The following is a 15,769-nucleotide window of genomic DNA, read 5'->3' on the forward strand; positions in this document are numbered from 1 at the left end:
TTAATTCTCCCTTTGCTCAATGGGCTAACCGCTGTGTGCGCAAAGTCAATACCAATAATGAAATGTGGGCTGAAGGGCTGAATCAATTCAATAAAACGCAATAGAAAGACCAGAGGACTGAGTAAATTTGGAAAGGCTAGCGCCTGCAAGATTAGTATTTGGACAACAGGTAATTACACAAATCAATACCTGTATATGAAAACATGACAGGCAGCCATCCGTCACAAAGGGAGAACCAATTACTAACAGTCTGGGCTCTGAGTTAGGAGGACAGAATGAAAGAGGTCTGTACAGAATTCTTACCAGAGTTGCATCTGAGTGTGTGCACGTGAGCGTGTGTACATGCGCACCTCTCCGCGTGCCCGCGCTCTGCACTGCTCCTTCTGGATTTGACTTAGGCCTTTTGCACTCTTGCTGTTCCTCCAGTTGATGCGTACTAATTCAATCTCAGGTTCTTAGCTTGCCATCAAGGTGGACCGCAGTCCTCACCAGACCCTCACTCTGCTCCCGGTCCCAGCCTCAGAGATGCATAATACAAACCCCTGCTCCAGTGCCAGCTGTTGGAGAGCGCTCCAGATAGGGCAAGGTGACACAGGCGACCTCAAAGCCTCCACAGCAAAATGAGAAAGTATGCAGACACCTACTCTGGTTTATGCATACGCTGTATGACACAGCACTAACTTCAGCATCTTAATTATATTCTTGTTCCAAAACAATGCAGACAAGTGGATATTCCACCACTAAGCAATCTGCTTTCACGAAGTCACTTAATCCCCACAAAGCCCACAATTAAGGCACTGGTATCTCTGTTTTAAAGACAGCAGGGGAGGTTCCAGTGGACACTCTGAGTGTCCCAGCACAGGCTGGCCAGCAGGTGAGCTGGCCAGGGCAGCTGCCCCTCTGTGGCACGATGATGTGCTGGCCGCCTTTACTCAGCTTCCTCAAACCACAGGGCACTGCGGGTCCGTCTGAAAAGCCACAAGTCAGTCTGTGGTTGACTGCAGAACTGCATCGCTGTTGAGAGGCCACAAGAACAGCCCACAGAGCAAGTACGCAGAGCCAGTTAGATAAGTGACTTCCAACTGCCCTGGGCCAGGCTCCTTGTACAGCCTGGGCAGGTGACTCCTTATAATGAAGAATCTTGCTCCATTTTCTGATATTTGACTCCTGACCGTCGTAAAGCCTTGTCGCTCTCCTCCCACTTTCCCTTCTGGCCTCATCTGAGCAAGAGCTTGGCTGACTCCTCTTGTGGCACCAGTGAGCAAATCAAGCTACACAGGCCCTGTCCGCATGTGCGAACCCACGCCCCAACCACCATGGAATCCCAGCGAGTCTCCTTCCTGAAACTCCCTGAGCCACCTGTGCACTGCTGCCAGCTGCTCTGCCCCTTCCTACCCTCTTGGCGTGGGGGTGATGTCACTCTCAACATCAGACCCAGTTTGGGTGGGGGTCCATCCCACTTTTAGGGGAGCACCACAATCCTCCTGAATCACTGTTGGGCTAACAGAAAAATGATATCCTTTCACGACCACTGGAGAACCGCTCAGAGCTGTGATCTTCAAATCATTATGTGTTGCTATGTGACCTCCCTCACTGGAAATTTGTACTTCATTCATTTTGTTTTCTAATTAAAACAGGGAATGACTAAGATGAGTTCCCATAGGGGTAAGAATCCCATAACTGTAATATATTTTAGGTCACTTTAAGAACATTCTTTCACATTCTTTTGAAATTTACTTTCATGGCCAATGGTTTTCTGTTTCTCAGCTGTGGTGTAACTGACATTTGCAGGGTTCTGTCTTGTATACTGTTGGATATTTTGCATCATCTTTGACCACTACTCACTAGACAACCTCTAAATGTCTCTAGTTATCAACTGTAACTGAGGGGCAATGTCATACCTGGCTGAGAACCACCACTTCCTATATTCATTTTACAAAGAAATGGGACTTTCTGGTCACATATGCATACCTCAAGACCTGTGCAGTCCCAGCAGAAGAGAGATAGAACAAAGATGAAAAACTGCTCAGCTATATACATCCCAATGCAAGTAAGCAAAATCTATAATAAATTGCAATTATATCTTCCAAATCTCTTCTTTCCACTCTTAAACTAATTTACCCTCATCTTCAAAATTGCTTACATGCTATGGAGATGACTTGTTACAGTTTATAAAATCTTTTTTTAAAAATTTGATTACTCAGCTGCTTGCAGGCAAGTGTTCATCCCTTAGCTAAAAAAAATCAGAGTTAGCTACAGCAATCATGGTGATTTCGCACAACTATCGCACACTATAATGTACCATGTACTTGCAGAGAGTTCCAAAAGCATGGAACCTGCTCAGGATCACTGATGTGGTGGACACAGACAACAGACTCTTTTAACGAGTCCCATAGATCTGTTATACTGTTATCTTTGTAAATGGCTCAACACTTTTGGTTATAAAACAAATGCAGTTTGTTGCCTAAAACCCCACTTTATCAGTAAGTTCTCCAAGAAGGACAGGACAGAACCTATACTGACTGCAATTTGAACAGATAGTAATTGATGTTCTGGATTTTTAAAGAATTTACAGGCAGCAATTTGTTGAAGACACGACACTGGGTAAAGGAAGAGAAATCACGCAGTATGTGGCACCAACCGTTCAGTCTCTGCTGACTCTGATGCGCATCGCTGGCTGTCTGACCTTTAGTATTCAAATACACAAGGAAGCATGAGAAGATGTGCCGGTTAGATAAAAAAAAGTGCTATGATTCAGCCTTGACCATAGATGTAAAGGACAAAAACATAACTTTAGTTTTCCTGTACTTTTCTGCCTTCCACATTACTCCAAAAAATCTAAGGCTTATGGGTCTGACACCATTCCTACGAGAATCCAAGTAGCACTCACCTCAGCTTTGATCTTATTGTCTCCAAAACAGAGATGCTGTAAGTAGGCTGCAGCGTTAGACTGGACAGAAGGAAACTGATGTTGCAACATCTGGATCACTTCAGGCAGTTCTGGGTCTCTCCATCCAAATTCTCTGAACAGAAGGAAGACAAAAAATATGAGATCACCCCACCACTCTGCCAGCATAGGGTTAATACACTCATGCGATGTACTTAATATTTACAAGATTTCAGAATATTCTGGTTTTCTTATACATAGATCTATTTAAGAGAGGCTCCTAAAAAGGTGCTGAATAATTTTTAAGTGTATACATGTGCATACAATGTGGATCCTATAAATGACGTATGTAATTTTTTGTGTGTATTTTGAGACAGGGTCTTGCTTTGTAGTTCAGGCTAGCTTTGAACTTAGTATGTAGCCCAGGCTGGCCTCAAACTCATGGTGATCCTCCTGTCTCAGCCTCCTACATGCTGAGATTACAGGAGTGTGCCACCACCACTGGTTTATGTATGTAATTTTAAGTGTATCAACTGAAGTTCTATGTTTACGGAGACTAGGAAGAAACAACTTAAAATATTTTAAGTAAATAAAACATCTTTAAAACATTGAATTTTATTTATGAACATTTTATTCATAAATAAAACAAATTTTTTATGAATATATACTTTTTCATATGGGCTTAACTATATATAAGGATCATATTTTTCTAATATATTATTTCATAAGACTGATTGAGGTACAACATTTAGCTGAATTATCAGAGATGAGAAATTTGATTGGATGGATGTAATCCTAAATGCTGAGACAGGTGATTTGATATCAGTATTTGTATTATTATTGTTTTTTCAAAATCTCTTGTAGAAATAGCGTAACACCAGCACTGCTAAAAGTAATAAAAAATAGATACAGGGACCAAAAAATTGATTCTGAAAATGATTCTCTGGGGAAAAGAGGATACCATAGCAATGAGACAACTTTATAAGTGGAAATTATTTATTTAAAAGCTAGGCTTATTCACAGAATATGAACAAATTTTATGGACTGTATATTCTCTAACTGCATCCTCCCTTTTATAGCTGAGTTACTCCAAGAAGTTGGTTGTTTATTTAATCTTAAGAAATATGCTTGCAATATTTAAGTCTATTCTAAAACTGAAGCTTGATTGCACTGTTATGAAAACAAAACTCTTATGAAACCCCTCAGCTCAACCAGTTAGACTATGATGCTAACAGATCCATTTCTCTGGATTCTATTCTTACAGCAGGGAGCCAATTTTTAACACAGAAATAAAAAAGTAACCTCTGGGACCACAGATAAAAACTTGACACTACAAGCCACAAAAGGGTTCTATTTATCTGAAAGATGGGCCGGACAAGAAATGAGATGGTTTTTCAGCCACCGCTCCTACTCCTCACGAAACAATTCAAAACCATCCGTCCTGCTGATACTGGGTCAACCCTGTCATCTGCACAGAGGAGCCATGAAAAATAGGATGGAGGAGGCCCTGACAAAGGTTAAAAGTTTCCTCATAGATCCTAACCCGTTCTCTTTATCTTTCTTTTAGCACAACCGGTAGAGTTGTCAAGCAAACCTTGAAACATATGGGTATTTCTTTTATAGCACCCAAAGACAGAAGGAAATGGGATGACTTTTGAAGTGGCTCAGTTTTTATTGGAAAGATAAAGCATTTGACTTCATGTGCACCAAGTATTTAGTAAGTCTACCTACCATTCTAGGCAAGGTATTCATGTTCTCCGGAATGCATACGGCATACTAACATATTAGCTGGGAAACAATCCTGAGTGATACCTGACATCAACTCCTTCTTCGCCATGTGATCACAGCCGAAAACAATTACGGACTGAAAAACGTGCAGCTAGCATTTCTCTCGAATTTAATTTCCTCTTTCTCCCTCTTGATTCCAAACCATCTCTGACATACCAAGATAGCACAGTTCTTCTCATCAGAGTGGCTCTCTAAAATGTTATTCCTTATATAAATTAAATTAAAATCTGCAGAATGTCTCTAAATTGAAATTGAGTGCTGTGTAAAGACAGTGATGGCTCAGATGAGTCCAGGTAAGCTTAAGCTTTTGCAAAGTGATGAGTAAAGACCTCTTTTCTGTCTATTTTATTAACCAGATGGTAATTGCTGGACTAGACAATGGCTTATAGGGCGTATAACAAGAGTATTGTTTGAACAAGAACTCAAGGGTCAAAATCTTAGGGACTCTTTGAGCAGTTGTATGGACAGGTGCACAACACACAGGTACCCCAAATTTGGATGAGTCAGACGAATATTCCAATGAATCATGAGTCCAGTAGAGATCTACACTCCTCACTGATTTGATAAAAAGGTTGTTATCAGATTTACCCTCTCCCCCATCCATAAACCTCTGAAATCCCAAACACCCCCCTTCATCCCTACTTCCACCCCCAAAGACCTAATTTTTCATCTTTTTCTGCATCTACCAACTACCAATCATCAGTCACCTTCCACCATGCCGCTCTTCCCACCTACGTCATCTAAACGCGCCAACAGGATCAGCAACTTCCTTACTTCAAACCCTCAGTGGCTCTCCTATTCCTTAGGAAAGAAACCAGGACATTCTTAGGGCCTTCTCTTCCTGATGGACAACTCACCCCTGTCTGTGCTGCTGTCCTCTTGCCACCCACCTCCTCAGTTCTCCACCCTGCAGCACAAGTACACAGGCTGACCACTCCCTCCTATCTGTTTCTTGATAACTGTAGTGTCATGAACACGGGATTTGTCATCAACATAGCCCAAAGAGTTCAGAACTAGAACATTTGGCTTTGTCCCTGGTAACCCCCAAATACAGAATGGTTCATAGTCTTTGCTGGCTTTGGTTTCCACAAGTCACACATAGAGAATCATCACCACAGCTCTCACAGGATTTCCTTCCAATGACACCATAAAATAATATGTGTATGTGCTAAGTAAACTGTTCAGAGATAGATATATTCTAATCATTGTTACTGTAAGAATGCTACACAGGGATACTTTTTCTTTAGAATTCACATAATACCTTTTCATTTTTTAAAAACCTCACAACATTTTACTGACCTAAATCCACTTGGACATTATATTTATTTGAACAAATGCAAGGGGAAAGAGAGTGGTGGCTTTATCTTGTGGTAAAATTTGCTATTTTGAAGTGATATCCTTTCCCCCACTCCCCTTGTGGAAGGAGTCTGCTCTCGGACAGAATTCTGTCCATCTTCGCCAGATGCGATTCAAATCCTGCCGTCCCACGAATTCTTTCCAGCCTGGAGCTGAACCTCCACAGCTGGTACAGGAGGCACTGACTGAGTGGATGCTCTCTTGATCCGACTGTCCTAGGAGAAGATTCCCTCCTCAGATCTCCAGGATGGTTAGCGATCACAGATGCACCAGACACACAAAGTGTGGACCCCAGGAAAGGTCAGGTGTTTCATATAATCAAAAGAAGAGAAGAATAGGAAGTAAGAACCATCCATAATTTCCTAAGAAGCTGAACTCAACTTTCATTTGTTACTGGGCTTCACCTTAGAAATGTTAATGGAACTGGAGAATATGCAAATGTAACCTTTTCTTCCTTGAAACTTGTCACACACACCAACAATATTGTGACTAATCCCTCATTCATATATGGACTGTCTGAGCTGTAAAAGTCACAAAGCTTAGCACAGTGCTAAATAGCAACCAGTTGGAAATTCTTTACTATGTTATACTGACACAGAATCCAAAAAGTTACTGGACTGTCACAATATTTGACCAACTTTCCCTAAGAAAAAGGGTGTGAGGACACCCTGGGAGTTCTCATGAATTTAAAATTTGCTTTTCAAAAAGTTTCATGGGGAGGGGACAGTGTTCATTAAGTGAAAGGACAGTGCAGAGAGCCACAGGGGACTCTGACAGGAGGCCAGTGAGGCAGGGATGGGCAGTGGATCAAGGTGGAGAAGGCCCTGGGACTGTCAGATTCCCTCTGCCAAGGACAGTGGGAGCCAGTGAGGGTTTCAGGTGAGTATGGGGCCCAGAATCCCACTGGCCACTCAGGAGGGAAAGATCTACACTCGACCACAGGGGTACTGTGATGATGGTTACAGAGAGGCAGGCATCTGCTGAAGCTCTCGCAGTGGGGGCCTGACAGGGTGCATTGTTGTAGATCAGTTACAGCCCGATGAAGCTGAAAACAGACAGTGGATGTGGGGATGGGGCAAGGCGAAGGCTGCTGAGAGATAGTGAGTCTGGGTGGTCCTGCAGCAGCCAGCGGACCTGTTGATGGGAAAGTGTGGAAACAGCACAGCAGGGATGCAGACCCTCCGCAAGCCCCGGCCCCTCATTCCTCTCACCCACATAGTGCTCCTCCTCCCAGGACCCAGCTCAGCCCAGCCGGGGGCCAGAGGAGCAGGCTGGGCTGCTGGGTTACTTTTGGGGGTCTGGGTCTAATATTCCAGATGAAAGAGGTGCAATTTGAACTAGCGAGTTTGCTGCTGGCTGCTGAAGTCAAGAGAAACAATAAAATAAGGAGAAAATTGGTTATTTCTGAACTATCACAGATATAAAGTACCTGAAATTGATCTTAGCTAACCAATGGATTCTCTCAGTTCAATTTCTTAGAAGTTGAGAAAGAACAATAATGGAAAATGATTATCAGAACTTACGCTATTACTTATCATTTTAATTACATATTGTTTTATAATCAGTGAAGATCTAAGTATTCTAGAAGATCATTAGAGTACAAAGGATATTACCAATTATATCATAATAACCTGTACAGTGTAAATTAACTTTAAAATACTTTTTTTTATTCATTAACACTACTAGATGATTTTCAAGGAAAATATGTTCTACCAGGAAAAACTATGTATGAACTTCATACATAAACAAATGAATAAAATTTACTTCTGTCCTGTTTGGTGACAACAGCCCAAGGGAAAAGGCTGCAAATTAGTCCCCATAAAGGTTATCTTGTAAACCATAAAGATTTTATGGAAAATGTTTATATTCCAAAACTAAGCACCAATTCTGGAATTAACAGTCCATGATGTTCATAGAAAAACACTTAGACCTGTGAACTTCAAAGGGGAAGGAGAGGGAAGGGCTTTGATGCTTCTGATGTCCAGAATAGGAGTTCAGGATCTAAGGATGTTAGATCAACAAGTTTTTACTTTATTGGTATCAGGAGAATAGGGTTTTGCCTTAGGATTAGATTAGGAATTTGGAAAAAAATCACAAAGATCTTATTTACCTTCAGAATGTTTTATTACACATACATATTATACATATGCACACATGTACATGTCTATGCACATATGTGTATGCATATGTATGTGTATATATGCACAAATAACAGATATCTATATGCTGTGTATATATATATATATATACACATTTACATAATGCACATATATATATATATATTTCTTTTTTTTAAAGGGAACTTAATGCCCTAATAGTACTGTGTCTAAGTCATAGATGAAGCATACTCTTCTAAATTAGGTGATCAGATCATCTGTCAATTATCAGTAACTGCTGACACTGTTCCATTTCTGAGCCTGTCTGTGAGGTCTGCTGGACTTCAGCAGGACTCACGATGATGCACATAGGTACATTCTAATCATAAGAGCACCGTGTCGTAGGATCCTTCACTCAGGTCTGGGTTTCTAAGTGCAGACCTATCCCCTGGAACCTGTCATGGCACCTTAACAATGCAGGTTTGAACATATACTTAAGGGCTGATTGTAAAGCAGAATTCAGTCCTGACTGTAACATTTTAAACCACATGCACTGTTGATTTGGGGCTGGAAAAATCTCTGTAGCTTATTTCACACGAACAATTTCATCTTCATGATGTTATTTAGTTTTGCAAAGAATGTCAACTCAATGTCTTTCAGATAATAGAGAAGAAATATTTCCTTTAAAGAACATCTTAGTGGAATCTAACAGAATTTTTTCTACTTCGGTGGAAAATTTGGTCATTCTGCTTTCCAAGTCTCCCAGCCTCTAGACCAAACACTGGTTCTTGCTTTCAGATTATAGTATGCAGAACTGTCTAACAGAAAAGCACAGTATTTAAAGAGGAAGTGAGTCCCTATCTTTCTTGACTTATGAATTAATTTCCTGTTGAACACAGGACAGTGAGATGGTATTTGGGAAGAGTAAACTTCAAAAGCAAGTTGTTAGCCATGCCATTGCCATGTATCTACTCAAGGCCACCGGGATCACACCTGTGGTTGGACAAAATTGGTCTTTCACTCATAACAAGAAAGAACACACACCACAGGAAAGCATGGATTATTTAAAGAAGATGGTGTCGGAAAAGATTACAGGATTTGGCTTGTGTAAGGTGCTCTGGGGCAGATGCAAGGGAGAAGGGCTTTGTTCTGGACTGGGTCATCCAGGATGTGGGCAGATCCTGCATACGGTATTTTGAGGAATCTCCTCCAGGAGGTGGCAAAATCAGAGCACTGCTCAGCATGTGATTGAGAGAAAAGCAGATGCCTCAGTCAAGTAAAGGAGTCTTAAGGTCATTTCTTCATGGATGACATTCATGTTCGGTCTGTGTTTAGAGATGGTTATGAAGGGCCTTGACTCCGTCAGGATCTAACACAAGCTTGGGGACCTTGCCCGAGGCCGGGAGTGGTGAAAGTGTTTCCGTTTAGCAGGAAATGCCAAGACCCACCTGTGGTGAGGCTGGCTCTGCGCTGCCAGAGCACACTCTTGCTCTCATCACATGGGCATGGGGACACCAAGCAACCAGATGGTGCACACCCACCAACCAGGGGCCTGGAAGAAAAGGAAATGCCAGGGGGAGCTTAAGGCTCACACTCTGCACAGTGCATTCCAGGGTTAATATCCCGCTCCCAGCATGATAAAGAATGGCAAGTTAAAAAAACAGAGGAAAGAACAAAAGGAAATCAACCAGTCGTTTTTGCCTCCATGACACCCCGCTGTGTCTGTCTAACTCCTGTTTTGTTTTGTATATTTTGAAATCTGGCAGACAGTCTGACACTCAGTGAGACTCCTGAAGGATGACATCATCGATTGTATTGTTTTGACCTGAAATGCGTTAGGATCCAGAGAAGCTTTTTGAAGGTCCGTATATTTAACTGCTAGGACAGAAAAACATCAACAACAGTAACAATTTCCATTTAATTAGGTCTGTGGTTATTAATGCCCATGTCAAAAAACAATCCTAACACATCCGGCCATGTGATTTGATTTTCAGTTTGCCCTTAAAGAAATTCTAAGAAATACATGAGTTCTTTCTCATATTTACTGTTAAGAAGCAGGAGAAAAAGAACTTCTGTTTCTGAGCAGCCATTCACAATTGCTCCTTCTCCTTTCTGCACATCAAATGCAAAGAATTCCATAGCTATTTTCTTTGATCATATTTCACAGTAGTTTGGATACAAAACTATCTACTTTCCTCCATGCCTGGTGTCTAGATCTTTCTAAATATAAGATACAGAGGATATTTTCATACTTCGGTTTGAAGAAAGCAACCAACAATGGGTATTTGCTGGTAGTCTTGCAGACCCTGAGTCAAAGGGGCAAGGTAAGGCTCACTGAACACCATTACTTGAGATGATTCTCATAGCTGTGTGAGTGAACACATTAGCGAGCTTCTTTTTAAAGTACAATAATAATAATAAAATTCATTTCAAGATACTAGTGTCCAATTACCTTCAACTTCTACCTCTTTATACCGCTTAGACTAGGTTCTTGTAGCATCACTGTGATCCTCTCACTAGGGTGGTTGTGATTAACTTGAAAATTAACAGAAAGTTTGAAATGAGCTTAAAGGTATTTTCTGTTGTTGCTTTGAAATTTAACATGAGCAGAGGGGTAGACAGGGCAGATGGGAGAGATGTGGCTGCAGGAAAAAAAGCAAGTGGTAGATGAATACGTTTATTCATGCCCCTCCCAAAGGCCTACATTATTTGCACTGTCTTTTTCACTAATGAGGAATGATAGTTTTCTCATTCAGCAACTTTTTAGACACTAGAAAGATGTTTTAAATCCTCTCTCCACAATAGCAAACTGGGGAGAAAAGAATTTGATCTTTAAGAATATGGATTTAATGTTTCATTTTTGTACAAATATACTTTTAAAATTGAGTATTGCTTTTCTTTGTGAGAAGTGACTGGACACACCACGGGAGCAAAGGTTTCCAGCCGCTTGACTTTGTAAAACTCACTAAGCTCCTCACTTTGTTGGCTCAAACGGCCCTCTGGGTCTCCTTAAGTGTTTCGTGTACCCCTAGGCCAAAAGGCGGACACGACAGATCCATTCACCAAGTGCTCAGAGCTGAGCAGACTGAGAGTTATCTATGTCCCGTCAGTTTAGTGCTTCTGGATACTGCACCATTTCTCCAACCTGGGAATGTGACGATGACATCGTCATCTTTCTTTCCTATACTGATTGGCATTTGCTTTTTATCACAGAAACTTCAGAATACCAAAGGCTTGCAAAACTATGACATCATCAAAAGGAATGTAGCACCGTCCAGTTTGGAAATGGAACTTGAGCTCATAACTCACTTGGTGCATGCCAACTGGCGCTGCTCTACCACCCTGGGAAGCTTGGACTCTCCCTCTGAGTTCCTCTGAGTTTGCTGCGTGGCTCTGGGACACGTGGTGCATAGGTGGGGGACAGCAGTGAGTGAGTGGTCCCGACCATGGCCCTGAGAAACTTCAGCATAAAAAACAGTTACCGGCAGAAGGGCAGGTCGCTCTTATATGAATGGAAGCTTTTGCGTAAAGTTTAAATTTAGAATTTCAATTAAGTGACGCAGTAGGGAGGCCAAGTGAACATAAACATTTGTCTTTTGAAAAAGAGAGTTTTGGTCATTTCTATTTCCTTTTGTAAATGTTTTGAAACGCTTTATTTTATGGCTGGAAGAACTATGTCTTACCATTCCTTAATGATCTTTATATATTTACAAGACAAAAACTGTGTGAAATATTAACTTTCTAAGACACCCCCCTTCTGAACAGTACAATAAGATCACGCAGCACTCATGGAGAAAATGCCACTTTAGTGGTGGTGGTAGTACCAAAAGCACTTCCTCTATTCTATTCAGCATGCTCTTCGCTGTATAAAATTGCTCTTAATGACTTCCGTTTTGTGTTTGATCGCAAGGGACCTCCATCCTACCTATTTCTTGCCTTTGCTCCAGAGCCTCAGTTGGGCTGCTCTCGACTTAAATTGCAGAATGAGTAAGAACAGGAGAGACAGGAGACCAGAGAAAGTAAATGAATTCAGTGATGTGAAAACTCTGCTCTTGAGTGAGCATAACAAGTTAATTCTTCGTAGATGTGATGTACTGAGTGATGAGAAATCTGAAGGAGGTGATACTTTCCCACCTCCTCTAGAGAGGACTGTATATTACGATCAGAGCCTATTTGTGATCCACAGCATTACTTTGCAGAAGCACTGACATACCTGCTTTTTGTGTAGCAGTCACTGTGGTAGGAGCTCACCATACTGACCGTGTGCTTGCTGTGTGCTGGGACTGCACCTATGCCTTCCTGGGATGGTTCATTACTATCCCTGCTGTATGGATGCCCTGTGATAGGGCTCTTTGCCAGTGTGTCTGAAGGCCAGAGATAATTAGGTGGTGGAGGCGGAGTTACCATGCAGATGGATGCTTCTCACAGACTGCGATCACACTCAGGATGCTCAATATTGTTACCCATATTACATGACTCATATTACTATGACATAATAAGTACTAGAATCAGTTACTGCTCTTATAAGCCATGACAAGTTGGGTCCAAGAATGGTTGTGCACCCCTCAGATATTTCATTAGGAAAAAAGTAACATTCATCCGACTTAGGGTTAACACCAGATCTATGACCTGTCTTTCACCTGTGACTACGTCTTTCTTTTAGATCAAGAATCATGTAATTTAAGGAATACGAGGAACTCACACATGACAGCATGCCACTGACTTTATAAAACAATAACACTGCTTTGTGGAAAACGTCTCCGTCGTGTTTTCCTCTGCTTATACTTTTAGGAATCTTGCTCTAAGAATTCTAGGGTCCAGAGTCAGGTACTGGAGCAGAGACTAGAAAGTCCTAGCTGGAGAAATAACAAAGCTCCCAATCAAGTGCTACACAACATCCTTTACTAGCTTTCTTGACTCCGTGCTTAAACTGTGCTTGGCCTTACTCAGGCCCGTTTCTCCCCATTCCCTCCAAATTTGTGTTCTGTATCTCTTTGGCTCTTGCAAGTCAACCATAATTCACTCCAAAAAATGACTCTGATGTTCAAATAAAATAGAATGTCCAGTATCTACTTCAGTAAGGAGTTATGCTACCTGTTCATGCAATAAATAGAATCCACCAGGTAAAGTACAGTTTCCGTACTTGGATTATTGCACTAACCTTAGTGTTTTCCTGCTTAAAGCCCTCCAAGAGGGACTGACTATGGCAACCAAAATCTGCTACTTAGATATAAAACAGATATAATGGTACCTTGGTTCATGAACTTAAGTCTTTCCATGATTCGGGCTGCATATGCTTGCAATTCGTTTGCAACCAGCATTGTGGAATGAATTAAGTTCATGAACAGAGGAACCACTGTGCTCTCTTTCAACATAATCTGATACAAAACCTCTTATCTTTCTGTAAGCTTAGTACGCTCATTTATTTCTGTTCATTTACTTGGTGTCATGCATGACCTTGGCAAAAACTACTGAGTGTTTTCTGTTAAAATCAACTGTAATGATCAGAAAGATGCTTTACATGGAGTGGGTATTCAGAAAATGATGATTATCTGATCATCAAATCTACTAAGCTAAATCTTTAACTGCACCTTTTAAATATGCATAAATTGCATATCATTCCACTGTAACTGTATTTTCCTTTTAGATCAAGAATCATGTAATTTAAGAAATATGAGGAACATCATTTAATATATGTGGTCTTGGTAACTACTCAATACATTAGTAGTAAATTTACTTATCTTACCAAAACTCTGAGTTTGGTTCTATGATTTTTTTCATTTTGTTTTGTTTTCTGAGACAAGGTCTCACTATGTAGTTCTGGCCACAAACAAACTCCAGCCCTCTTGTGTCAGCCTCTCAAGTGCTGGGATTACAGGTGTGCACCCAGCCTACCCAGCAATCTATGATTATTTCAGCTGTACAGATGAAGAGTTGGAGCTTCAGAGAGTTTAAATGACTTGCCCCAAGTTGGTAAAGCAAAGCCCCAGAAACACCTCAGGTTTCACTATACCCATGCCCTCCACTCCGTAGATGAAGAAGAGCCCACTCTACACTGGTTGTGGGTCTCAGGAATGGTAAAGGAAGCTGGTTGTGTCCCCAGAATTCATCCAGGCACAAGACAGTAACTTCACAGGTAGAGCAAAAGGTACCATTCCTATGTTATACAAAAAACTGAGGACTCCCACACTTTGCATTGTTCTTTGGGCAGTGCTCTGATGGTGTCCAAGTAAGCACCTGAGGTCCAGACTGTACAGATCTCAAAGAAGGGTCTTGTTCCACCCACCAGGTCACAGACAGCACACACCTCATGGACTTCGGAAAACGTTCAGAATTGCTCTACACCAGTGGATGTAAGAACCACAAAGTAGAAGACTCAGTCTAGAGTTTTATTTTTAACTTCAAGGAGAAGTGTGAAATCTGTAAAACACTTCTCTAAGTTAGGAGAAGCAATTATTACTCTTGTTTGCATTTGAAAATACTTATTATTGATTAAAATGTTATGCATTCTGATAGCCCAGAACATAAACTGGGAGAGGCACTCTCCCAGTGTGTTAGGTCAAATACATTTGAATTCAACCCAACAACTATTTCTCTGAGTACTAAGTGGCTTGGGCTGTTGTTGCTATTTAAAGTTTGCATTTTGAGCAATGCCAGAGCTAACAGTTCAGGGATACATTTCAAAATACCTTCCCTTTAACGACTATTATGCATGTGGCATCTCTGAGTTTTTTCTAAGTATCCTTTGACCTATTTTTGTTTTAATACTTTATAATACTTGAGATTTTAAGTTTGCTGTCTATTGCATGTGCTAGGATTCCTTTGTAGTGAAACAGAAAAGAAAGAGGTTTGTATTAACAGCACAAGAGAAGAATCAAAACTGAATCTCACTACATAAGAAGTTGTCAGTGCATCCGAACTGCAGCAAGGACTTGTCAGACCTGAGCTTTACTGAGGTCTCAAAATAAGATCACTGGTCAGACAGGTCTGCAATCCCAGAACTCCAGGAAACAGAGGCAGGAGGATGGCTGTTTCTTGCCCACCCTGGGCAACTCAGTAACTTGGTAAGACCCTATCTCAAAACAAAAATTTAGGGGCTGGGGATTTAGCTCAGCGGCAAAAGCGCCTGCCTGGCAAGCGCAAGGTCATGAGTTCGGTTCCCGGTACCAGAGAAAAACCAAAAAAAAAAAAAAAAAAACAAAAATTTAAAAAAGTTCTGGGATATAGCTCAGTACATAGCTCTGGGGTGTAATTCCTAGTGTTATATATAGAGAAAAAGACAGAGAGATAAAAATGATGATAGATGGTATATTATATGTGATAATTTTATCAGCTGCTTTCGCATTTTTATCATTCCTCTCTGATCTCATTCATCAACAGGGAAGGAGGAAGGGAGGAGGGAGAGAGAGAGAGGAAGAAGAAGGAGGAGGAGAAGGAGGAGAAGGAAGAGGGGAGGAGGAGGAAGAAGAAAAGAAGAGGAGGAGAAGGAGGGGTGGGAGAAGGATAAGGGGAAAGAGAAGGAGAGGGAGAGGAGGAAGAAGAGGGAGAAGAGACTCTAAAATGAAAGCCCTAGAGGAAGCCTGAAAGCAAAGTATCTCTCTGACTTTCTCTTGTCCTCCTTGCCACTCACTGTTCTGTAAAG

At 41.3% G+C, this 15,769-nt stretch overlaps 1 protein-coding gene across 4 annotated transcripts in view; it reads right to left on the minus strand.

The window, feature by feature from the left end:
- The window catches only part of Ctnnd2 (catenin (cadherin-associated protein), delta 2), a gene marked incomplete at its 5' end in the record, with an annotated part of 372,103 nt that overhangs the window by 229,636 nt on the left and 126,698 nt on the right, over positions 1–15,769 (minus strand). For all 4 annotated transcript variants that reach the window (XM_013515022.1, XM_013515021.1, XM_013515020.1 and 1 more), the window contains 1 exon segment: positions 2,891–3,023. In XM_013515022.1, coding sequence (XP_013370476.1) covers positions 2,891–3,023 — 133 coding nt within the window.

The sequence above is a fragment of the Chinchilla lanigera genome, unplaced genomic scaffold (genome assembly GCF_000276665.1).
Source record: "Chinchilla lanigera isolate Chin_1 unplaced genomic scaffold, ChiLan1.0 scaffold00025, whole genome shotgun sequence".
In the NCBI taxonomy this organism is placed as follows: domain Eukaryota; kingdom Metazoa; phylum Chordata; class Mammalia; order Rodentia; family Chinchillidae; genus Chinchilla; species Chinchilla lanigera.